Source organism: Lathyrus oleraceus, chromosome 6 (assembly GCF_024323335.1).
Source record: "Lathyrus oleraceus cultivar Zhongwan6 chromosome 6, CAAS_Psat_ZW6_1.0, whole genome shotgun sequence".
Lineage (NCBI taxonomy): Eukaryota > Viridiplantae > Streptophyta > Magnoliopsida > Fabales > Fabaceae > Lathyrus > Lathyrus oleraceus.
In genome coordinates, this window is record NC_066584.1 from 322,200,369 (window position 1) to 322,213,156 (window position 12,788).

General features: G+C 31.5%; 1 protein-coding gene across 1 annotated transcript in view; it reads right to left on the reverse strand.

Moving 5' to 3' along the window:
* Positions 1–2,555: 2,555 nt before the first annotated feature.
* LOC127095450 (uncharacterized) overlaps positions 2,556–12,788 on the reverse strand; it is a 28,995-nt gene continuing 18,762 nt past the window's right edge. Inside the window, exon 3 of the mRNA XM_051034137.1 lies at positions 2,556–2,706. Within this exon, the coding sequence (XP_050890094.1) occupies positions 2,556–2,706 (151 nt within the window). The remainder of the gene's footprint in view (positions 2,707–12,788) is intronic.

Genomic DNA, 12,788 nt, shown 5'->3' on the forward strand with positions numbered 1-12,788 from the left:
TTCTAATTAAAATCTCGCCTGAGCCACTTAGGTTTTCCTTGAGCAAGATGAGATATAGAAAAAACACCCAAGAGACGCGACCAAAGTATAGGTTAAGAGAATTAGTCACAATTTTTTTCTGAGGGCTTGATTAAAGTCCCGCCTGAAAGGTCCAACGCCTCGCCTGATGGACTTATGGTCTCATCAATCAGGCTACATGTAACTTCACGTGACAGACTTAGATATCACATGCTAATTAAACTCTCTTCTGATGGACTTAAGGTTTCCCCGAGTAGGATCAGATATAGAAATCACGCCCAATAGTCGCGACTGAAGTCTAGCATAAAAGACTTAATCACAAGTTTTGTCTGAGGGCTTGGCAGAAGTCTCACTCAAGAGATTTAGTACCTCGCTTGAAGGAATTATGGTCTCATCATCCAAGTTACATATAACTTTACCTGAGGGACTTAGATATCATAGGATAATTAGACTCTCTCATGAGGGACTTAGGGTTTCCTCGGGCAGGATCAAACATAGAAATCATGCCTAACAGGCGCGACTGAAATCTACCCTAAGAGACTTAATCACAAGTCTTGTATGAGGGCTTGATATAAGTCCCTCCCAAGAGGTTCAGTGCCTCGCCTATGAGACTTATGGTCTCATCAGTCGTGCTACATATAACCTAGCATGAAGGACTTATGGTTTCATCGGACAAGACCAAATGTTGTAATTCCTCTTAAAAAAACCATCGGGCATAATAAGCCTTGTACATCAAGCATTTCATCAAGAAGATTAGGGCCTCAAGATACCCCCATGTTCCATGGTCTAAAAACACTTTTTCCTCTATCAAAGGCCTCATGCTTAAGGGACTATGTGGTGTTATATTTGTAAAGGACCTGACTAGGATGATGACTATAGGTTGCCCCCAAGAAAGGTGACGATCACATGTCACCCTAAGGGAGGTATTGCCTAACCTAAGGCTTCCCGATCGCCCATACATGGGAAACGTGGGATATGACATTTCTTGGACAGATAGAGAAATCAAGGTCATTAACTAACCCCCATCCCCTTGGAAATATAGGTTCAACGGTCCACCATTGACTAGGTGGGCGGTGACATTTCCCAAGAAAACCCTAGGCATAAAGCGTATGTGTGTGTGTGTGTGTGTGTGTGTATATATATATATATATATATATATATATATATATATATATATATATATATATATATATATATATATATATATATATATATATATATATCTTCCCTCATGGGAGAAAAAGACAGATCTTAAGCCATACATATCATACTTTACATACGCTTATACTTAAGCACATAATGCACATACAAAGCCTCTCACCTCACGTGAGTAAATCCTCTAAAACACCATCGTACGAGGCTGCTCGTTGCCGCGGGCAAGCCCTAAGCACCATATAACGTAATATACCTATTAAGGACTCTGAGTGCCTATTCCCAAAGCTAATCTCTGAATTGGATATTCTGCCTTCTGAAATTTATATTAAGCTTCTATTTAAACCATATTATCCTAGTACATTCACAATTCTGGAAAATATGGTAAATGGTTTCACCATGAGTAATGCATATAAGACAATATATTGGGCAATTTATCCCTCTTTTCTTAAGATCATATATGATTAGAAGCACCTTGTTTATTATGCGACAACATATGATTTTAAATATAGGTTGAGTTTTGATTCTCCATAAATTCTTACATATTATCTCATATTCTTTGTAATTTAAGCTAATAGGATTATATGTAGAGATTTGGTTTTTGATGTAGTGATATCATGACTTAACAATGTAGTTGCATCCTTGATATCTATCCACATAAGTGTGTTCTTATTATATTAAGGGTCTAAAGCAATTTGGAGAATTATATATCTTTGATAAGGGGATGAAAGTATCATTAATGAGGTAAATGTTCCATTTATGACTATCCTTATCAATTAGGTCCCTAACCTAAAGCACGTTGTTAACAAAAGGTTACCAAGTTAGGACTTTAAACCATCCTTGGTAAGGAAACCATGAATCATCCTAAACATTAATATCTCCATCATCTCCACTTTCTAGCTACACCTTTTTAGCAGCATATCCTTGGTGTGAAGAAGAATTTTCCAAAGATATCTATCTGTAGGTTTCCCTTTAGCATATTTGATGGTCATGTTAGGGAAATATTTAGCTGTTAAACAACTATGGATTATGGTGTTATTGTTGATAATGATTCTCCATATTTGTTTAGCTATGAGGGCATCGTTTAATATGTTCATTTTCCTGAAGCCCAACCCTCATTTGTTCTTGGTAAAACATAGCCCATCCCAAATAGTTAAGCATAATGTCTTATCCTCTTTTTTAGTTCCCCTTCAGTAGTTACAAACCATTTTATCTATCTCATTGGATAGGTCTTTAAGAAACTTAAACACACTCATAACATAAGACGATATATCTTGAGTAATGGCCTCTATAAGAATGGTTTTGTCCACATGGGAGAGGATCTTCTCCTTCCAACCATTCAATTTTCTCTAATTCTCTCCAAGATAAAAATGAAATCGCTTATTTTAAACTTCCCATGTTGATTTGGCAACCCCCAAATAGTTTCCAATGCTATTAGCAGTCCTAACAGACTTATCATAGTTGATAAGTTGGCCAGAAGAATGTTGGTAGAGTTTAAAAGTTTTGTGAAGTTCTCTAGCACCATCTTCATTGGTCCTGAAAAATATAACATTGTCATCAATAAAGAAAATATGAGAGATAGTTGGGGCCTTTTTTTCTATATCCAAGCCATGAATTAAGCCCATATTATGGCGATTAATAAGTAATCCAAAAACACCCTCAGCATAAAGGATAAATAGATAAGGGGATAAATGATCTCCTTGTATAATACCTATAGTTGATTTAAACCAACTAGAGTAGTTCCAATTTATAGATATAGAGAACGAAACATACATCACACAATTTATAATAGGTTTAGTAATGTTATTGGGGAAACCCATAGACATCATGTATTCTTAACAATACATATAAACTAAGCAAAATAGTCTGCATATCATGGTGCATACCTATAATAAGTTGAACCATATCAATCCATCCTAACCTTTTATGCAAAATACAAACAAGGGCATTGACACATGGAATTCTAGTAAAATACATTTTCTCTGTAAGTTCACATCATAAGTGTAAATATAATTTGTGACACTAAAAATGTTTAAACCATCATCTGCATTCCAAGTTGGCACCCAACCTCTTGTTGCTCGCTCTAACCTTTATATGATTTGTTCAATCGTGGGACAAACTTTTACCTTAAAATGACTCATGAGATTCTTTTGTTTCATTATATGAATTTGATGTAATGCTTTAAAATTTAAAGGAAAGTAATAATGTGATTATCTTTGTACTCCAATATAGCAATGTTGAATGCCTCACACATGTTATGAAATTGTAAATCACAATGAGTGTTAGTGCGGAATGCATACCTAGTCCACATAAAAGGTGAGAGTTCCATCATGTATTTTCAAGCATCTTCAATTATATCTTTTAATTTTTGCATGACTTTTTCTCAATCTTACACAAAAGTTTTCCTAGCCGTATGATAACTCATTATTTATGAGATGTTTAAGCCTTTAATACTTAAAGTAAATGACAAACTTAGGTTTACTTAGAGTTATTTATTTGAGTGTTTATGACTTTTACTTATATAGGAATGATCACACTATGTGCTCTCTTTTGTGATCTTTATGTGTTTTGTGTGTATGCAGGAGTAACTCTAGTGACACGTTTTGTCACGTCAGAAATATATGACCACTCCTTAGCAGGAATTAGTCCATAAGATGTTGGTATGTGTTTTGAATTTCAATGTTAGGGCTTACATTGCAGACTTTAGAGGAATGCAATTAAGTCTAAGTTGTAAATCTAAAGAGATAAGGGTGAGAGCTAGAAGGAAAATGTCAGAGAAAGTTATTTTAGATCACTACAATAGCCACCATGCACAACAGACCTGTTATGAGATGTGTTGTCTTCTGCATGCACTGTGTACTACTTCCACTAGCATTACTATAGGATAAAAGTGGAATGTACTTTATTCTTTAGACCTATTTAATGGACAATCAAAAGACCCTAGACCCAAAGTCTAAAAACAACCCTACAAATGAAGAAGGCTATAAAAGAACATGCGTTGGGAAATGAAAAAAGGTTCAGAAGTTGAAAATACTTAGAGAAAAATAGTTCATCACAAAGAAGGAAACTTTAACTAGATTTTGACGCATCTCCTGCACTGCCATTTCTGAAGAATACTGCTCAATCAAGCGTGACATAACTTGCCTATTGTTGGTTGAAGACTATAAGTAATAGAAGTGGCACTCTTAGGTTTATCTTTTCTTTTCCTTTCTGTTTAGAAATGTTAAGCTTATGATCATGTGTTGTTGTATTTATTTTTCTCACCATGAGTTAAACTCTTTATGTTGGTCAATGTAAAGTTTAATGAAAAGTAACTTTTTTGTGTAATGTGATTTGATTTTAGTGGCATATTTTGTCATATGCATTAATGTTATACATTTGTTTCTTTGCCTGGTCATCAAAGAAATAGATAAAAGTTTATTAATATTGAGGAATATTTTAATAAATGGACATCATAACAAATATGGATAAAAGAAGTAATAGGAATATTTGCGATTTAGTTACTTTAGGAACATATAACTAAAACCATACAGGAAAGCATAACTCAACAAATAAGTGCATATATGCGATTGTGAGACTTAAGAATTTGTTCCATAGTTATTTAATGCACCTATTTTGTTATTGTAGGCACCGACCACTAGGTTACGTTTTGTTCTCATTTGTCACGACATATATTAACACATTAACACACTAGGTGAAATCATTGAATGGATCATTCTCCAACATGTTTCTCATCTTTGTTAAACTTTCTTACTTCTTAGTTGCTATTATTTATTTTGAACCTATGACAACAAACAATTATTATTATTCTTTACTCTTTATTATTCACAAACTTTTGACTTGAAAATAAATTTAACTTAATACAACCATTGTGGGATCAATACTCTTACTTTTTATACTTGATGCCACTTTGGTCATGTATACTTGCATATACAAAGCACCCATCAAGTTTTTGGTGCCTTTGTCGAGTATTGTGTCATTAACACTTTGATCTTCATTAAAAATTATGAAAAGTACATTTAAGATTTTGATGTTTTCTATCTTATGGTGTCACGGCAGGTGTGTGATTGTTGCACGCCCAGGTTGTTGACTCTAGTTTATAGAGGAAACCCTGAACCATAAAGAATATTCCGATTTTTGAGGAGATATCAAGTTGCAACTCAACACCCAAGAACCCATATTCCTACTTTTTTTGTTTGAAGACCTTGAAGAAGAGCTTGGAGGAAATCAACAAGGACAAGAAGAATCCATGGTTGAAACTAATATCATTGGCATTGTTAATGATAGGGCAAGAAACATTAGATATTGTGTTGTATTTGACCAAATGCCATGAATACTAGAATTATAAGGCCAAATATCATTATAACCAATTTGAGTTTAAACTAATGATGTTTCAAATGCTTCAAGCTATTGGTCAATACTCAGGTGATGTCATTGATTATCCATATTTACATCTGAGGTAATATTTGGAGGTTTCTATCAATTTCAAGATCCATGGAGTCACTGATGATTCTTTTAGGTTGAACATGTTTCCCTATTCTCTAAGGGATAGAACTAAAAGTTGACACAAATCTTTGGAACCAAATTCCATAGCCACTTGGAATGACTTGTCTAAGTTTTTAGCCAACTACTTCCCTCTTGTTAATAATGTTAAGATAAGAAATGAAATCATCTCATTTAGACAAGGGGTAAATGAATCTTTGTTTCATTCTTGAGAAATGTTTAAAGAACTACTGAGACAATGTCCACGTGATGGGATTCTAATATATATTCAGTTGGAAACATTTTACAATGGCTTAGTTCCGCCATTAAGAAATATGTTGGATGCATCATCTGCGGGTGCAATGTTGTCCAAATCCTATAAAAAAGTTGTAATTTGATTTAGAGTATTACTGTCAACACTTATCAATGATCGGTCACAAGAGCCACAACTATTATAGTTCCAAGAAAGCCATTTAGTGTTCATAAAGTCATTGAGACCATAACTTTTTCTTCTCAAGTGGCTCAAATTCACCAAATGATGAAAAACATGCTGACATCTTTTGACGCTCGAGCTGTCGAGCCCGTCAAAGTTGTGGTGGACACTATAACCCCCCGATTTTAGTTTATTATTTTATTTAAATTATTAGACTTAATTTAGTGAATATATATGTTTGACTTGATTTGTTGTTATTATTTGTTATTTCTTGTGTTTTATGGGAATTAAGGGTATTTTAGTAAATGATGAGAATATAGAGTATTGAGAGCGAAGAAATAAAGCAAAAATGATTTTTTTAGAAATAATTAGATATTTTTATTATTTGGATATAATTAGAGGAATTATCATGTTAAATAAAAAATGAGTATTTTATAGTTATTATATAAATTGGATTTTAATTAAACAATTGTTTAATGGAATTTTATTTAAATGAAATAAAATAATTATTTTAATGAAAATCAGATTAGTGTGGGTGAAAATAATTTGGAACTTTAGGGTTACATATAACTAATGTGAGGGTTTTGAGTTTTCACTTGAAAAATTGGAATTTGGGAAAAGAGACGGACCTGAATTGAGAAGAGAGCAACTTACTCATGTATGACTGTAAGCAGTCAGGATGGTGAGGGGTTCTTACCCCCTATCTCTGTATTTCACTTTGCATGGTTTGTGGCCTTGTTGGTGACCAAAGGGGTTTGGTCAAAACCCCTGAGATGTGTTTGTGCCCTTTGGGTAATTTTCAAGAATGAGATCATGACATATACTTAATTGCTGTTAATTTTTCTGTTTTGGCCAAAACGAGTTTGTGCAAAATCCTTTGAGGCAGTCGATTGTTATATTGCTCTATTTTGATGAATATGATATGAAAGTCTATGATATTTCCTTAAAAAATCGAATTTAGAATTGAAACTCTATTAAGTTATTGTTATAATTCGAATAGAGTAAACTCATTCTTAATATATATATATATATATATATATATATATATATATATATATATATATATATATATATATATATATATATATATATATATATATTTCTTTTTTAAGAATGTGATATTTCCTTGAATTGTCAGAAACTCCTATTTTCGATTATTTCAATCAAATAAAGGGAGAGATTCTAAAAAAAAGTAAGTGGACCTAACATATTGAATCATAACTATATCCACTATTCTGATATTCAAATTGGATAGAAATGAAATTCGAACAATGAATCTTTTTTTCTTTTTAATACCTTTTTGGTTCTAACTCTATGAATTGATGTCAAGCCTTGTTGATATGTGTTTGTCCCTTTTGGGATTTTTGGTGATGTATGTTACTGTTAATGTGTTTATCGATGAATTTTTGTGAAAACCTTTTTGGCATGTTTTTCCCAATTGTTGTAAAATGTCAGAACAATCAAAATCAGGAAAACTAGAACTTTTATCAAAAATTGAAAAATTGGAATCAGTTTGGGTGACGACTGAGTGACGACTATGACAGTTGTGTATGAATTATATGACAGACTGTACGGCGGATTGTGTACGAACTACGTACAAAATGTACGGTGTACTATACAGATGGTATAAACAACGATTTTCGCTTCAGGGGTCAGTTTGTTGATTTCTGAGCAATTTTAGTGTCAGTGACTCTTTTGTTGCCTTTGTGCTATTTTTGAGTAAGTTTGAATTAAACTGTCAGCCCTTATAGTTCATTAGAGTTATCACTTGTGAAAAGTTGTCTGTAGAGCATGTTTGAGCACTTTAGATTACTTTTGAGTACTTTAAAGTCATTTTTGAGGTTTATGAATTGTTGTTGAGTTGTTTAGAGTTCTTTGAGAACTCTGTTGAGTTATATACTTTAATTATTATAACTTTTGATGAGTTATGAATACATAATAAAATGATAAAGTACTTTGTTGAGATCTTATTAGCATGTTGATGAACTTTTGAGATGATGAGTAATAATACACTTTTACTCCGTTGTTGACAATTTTTGAATTATAATATAATTATTAAAATTAATTATATTTTTTTGAGTTGAGTAATTCAGAGGAATTATAGTGAGGCTTGATAATTGGTGAATTTATGGTTCCAAAGTGGAACCTGTTTGAGTATGAAAATTTGAGAATGATTGTGGTGATTGTTTTAGTTTTATTGTTGTTTTCTGCCATGATCATTCACACACACACCACACACACATACATATATATATATATATATATATATATATATATATATTATATATATATATATATATATATATATATATTATATATATATATATATATATATATATTATATAATATATATATAGGATTTAGGTAGGACATCGGTCTAGTGAGGTCAGGTTTAAAGAGGAACTATGACAGTCTCATGTCTAAAGAGAGACACAGTTCAGAGAGAATCCGGAGACAAGGATAAATCAGTAACATACCTCTGACGCCCAAAAACCTGGTACCACATGTATATTTAAGGAGAAGTTGGTGCATTTTGCATTTGCATTATAAATTGTATTCTTGTTGTTGTTATGCAAGAATGATCTATGTGTATTTATAACTGTCATGCTATTTACTTTTCACCATTAACATTTGTAAGGAACCCCTTTCTTTCGTTAAGCGTGGCTTTTACGCCCATGTCACATATACAAATTTCATGTAGTTTTGTTGTATGGATGAATGATGGTTAATGTCCTCTTTATTATTTTCCATTTTGTTTAGTACTCGTTGTGTCACTCTGGTATTGTAACACAGGGAATGAGACGCTGTTTCTTTTATTGGGATGATTATTGAGTTATTTTTCGCAACTGATATTTTAATTGAGTAATTTTGCTTTTGAGACTGTGTGAAGGTGTTGTTTAATGTTTAATATTTTTGCTGCAAGTTATTTAAATTTATAATAGATGTTTTATATGAGAGTCTGTAACACCTTTGGGTGAATTCATACTCTAAATTATTGTATTATTTTGCGATTCGAGAAATAGGGTGTTACAGACACTTCTTAAGTTGCACGCGTTTAATGTGGAAGAGCCTACCTCTTTGAAGAATGCTCATCAAACCCAATATTTGTTAACTATGTGGGAAATCAAAAGAATAACAACTCGGTTGGCGTAATCACCTAATTTTTCATGGAGTAACAACCAAAATCATTTGAATCCTCCAGCACCACAAACTCCTCTTGTTTTTTTTTGCATCAATCATTTTGGGGCTACACATGAGAACAACCAGTTGGAAATAATTATGAATTCTTTCATGGAAGAAACAAAGAATCAATTTCGAGCTCAAGGAGAAAGTATTAAGAATTTATAAACTCATATGATGCATATTGTTATTGCTTTAAGTTCAAGAACCATTGGAGCATTTCCAAGCTCCTTTGAATCATATGTATCTACCCCTGGTACCAAAAGTATTGAAACATGCAAAGTCATCCCCTTAAGAAGTGGTAAAGAATATAAAGAACTAAGTCAACAAGTTCAAGACAAGAATAAACAAGGGGAGAACAAGAAGTCCTCTATGAGATTGAGGAGAGAAAATCCTAAAGCTGAAAAAGAACATCCCTTGGTTGAAAAGGAAAGTAAAGAAGGAATGCAATCCATTTAGAACAATCTGAAGACTCGTGACATGACATATGCTAATGCAAAAGTATATCTTAATGAGTCAAAAGTCAACACAACAAGAAAATTTATGCAAAAAATATCGCCTACCAGAGTAATTCTTCCATGTGCCCACCAAGATACTTCTTTTCAATTCTCATACAAATGCTTAATTCACAACCTATGTTCTACATTTTGGAAAATAATAGTAATTGCTGGTATCGAACCCTATACATAAAAGTAGAGATAATGTTAATAACTATAAATGGATAAGATATGCAACGTGAATGATAACAATTATAAATGTTTAAGACATACCTTTCTTTTTTGGATCTAAAATGAATGCATAAGACCTTTAAATGATATTATTAAGATATTTTAATAATAGATCCAAGAACCATTGCCACGAGTCTCTTGTTTCTGCTTCCACCACGACATATGCAATAGGATATATCTGATTGTTTCCATATTTTCATATTGATGCCATCAATTGACCATCATATTCACCCTTCAAGAAACATGCATCAATACAATTAAAGGTCTGTATGTATAATAAAATGAAGTTTTGTATGCCTTAAGACACACATATATTATCTTGAACACTAATCCAATAATAGACATACCACACTTAATTATCACAACTCCATTGGGATTATATCTCCTTAGTTCCTTAGCATTATTCCTCAAATAAGAGTATTACTCAGTCTCAACTCTTTGAATTAATTTTAATGAACTTATTTTAGCCTTATGTGCTTGAGTTGAGGCCAAATTCACAATCCACCTCTTAAGTGCCTCCGCAATAAATTCCTTTGGTTTCATTTCAGAGGCATGTCTTAGGATTGACATAAACTTCTTCTGATTCACTCAATTTTAGCTTGCCTATTTCTAACAGTCATATGACAAATGCGATCATCCATTGGGCTCACCAACGGTCAAAATTGGATGATAAAACTTTTACTATATCTCATGTGAAATGAACATTCTTTGTCACAACCCACTATTATTTTTTTCTATCATTTTTCTTGAAGTGTAAGTCTTTTTTCTCTCTCCATTGCATATAAGACTTAACTATATCCTTAACAAGATATTTAGTGGTGAATTTCATTCCAAACTCAAACCTTCCCTCATCACCACATTCAAGAATTTTAAATTTAGGAATTTATGTTGATCTTCTTCATCTTCACTTCTTATGGGCATCAAGGTCACATGTAGTCTTCTTCGTCTTCGACATTTTGTCTTCTCACTACCTCTTCAACAACATTTTTAATTAACCTATTTTAACTAGTTTCATTTATTTAATATTAAATTTAAATATTAATTTATGTATATTTAATAAAAAATAATATGAAAACTTAATTAATCCAAGTATTACATTTACATGTCATGAATTTCTTACCACATATTCAAAAAAAATCCACATCACTGTTTATTGATATGAAATGGAGACGAGAGATCAAAACTATTTAAAAATAAAATAGAGTGACTAATTTCATAAGCATGACATAATAAGGGAAACAAAAATATAATTTAGTCAATTAATAATTATTGTTGACTAGATTAAACATTCAATTTTTTTATGATTTTTAAAATATTTGATGTTTATATTATCTTCTAATAGTTTTTTCAAAGTATAAATAAAATTATTGACTATAAAATCTTATAGTTCTACATATTAATTTTCTATAACTTTTGTTATGCATGATTGATAAAGTAATATACAAATTTTACCACCAAAAACACTAATAAAGTTATTATCTTTTAATGATAGTATTTATCTTTTTTTAATGATATTAATTATTTATTACGTAATTTTCACTTTTTTTATACTAAATAATTAACGATATTATTTATAAAGTAATAATTAATGTTGCATTAAATTTTGAAAATGTGAACAGAATAGGAAAGTAACTATTCTACAAAAAGGAATTGGAAAGTGGTAATTGAGTTAAACGAGTGTAAGTTGTTGGTTCAGGATTTAAATGAATCAAATCTTGAATCGATTTATGTGAATTAAATATGATTTTTTTTTCAATTGAATCATATGAACTATGATATTTTTTCATGTTAATCAAATCATTATTTTTGTGAATCGAATAATTATTCATGTGAGTCAATCAACACCGTCAAAACTCCAAAAAAAAGTTGTGAGAATGATTTGAATCTATCGACTTCGTTTATGCACTATTCTAGTATATGTGGAACTATATCTCATTATTTTTATTCATTGAAACATATATTCATTTTTCTATCTAATATATCTCTCTCTCATACACACACATACACACACATACACTTATATAGCTAAGGGTTCCTTCAAGAGAAAATTACATTTATTTCACAAGTTCTTGATCGTGGTAATAAATATTACTTCATTCTTTCTTTAATCATTCTTTTCATATCGGTCATTTTTTTTACTTTGGGTACGTTTTAAGGAGTGGATACTCATTTAACATCATTATATATGCCTTTTTATATGTGAGAGTCATGATGATTTTGATAGTGTAATGGACCGGCCAAAGTCCTAATTGACCAATACCCAATTCATCTCAAATCCACTCTACTTAATCCAAAATATAAATCAGTTCACAAGAGAAGAACAAGGTACAATATCAAATCTCAAGTTTTTATACTCATCTTGAATCTGAATTGACCTTGGCGTCAGAGTGTCAACCGTGCAAGTCCACCCGACACCACCCGTAACACCATAAACCCCTAAACTTATATAAAAATAATTACTCGACATATTTAGGATGCTACTCTCAAACAACATATATACTTCACATTTAAATCAAAATGCTCACAATGGAATTTTAAATTAATATTTATAACTTCAAATATCTCAACAAGTCTAAATAAGAAATTAAGATATCATTATCAAATAATTAACTCAACAACAAAATAAAACAAGACTCCATGTTCCCGATGTTATAGATCTGAGCATTTAACCGATTAAAAATGATAAGCAATACAGTAAATAAAGATAAGCTCCAAGGCCATCTTCCAAACTCACAACAAATAGTACTCATGTTCCTGAGTATTTATACGTATCATACATCAACATATAAACAAAA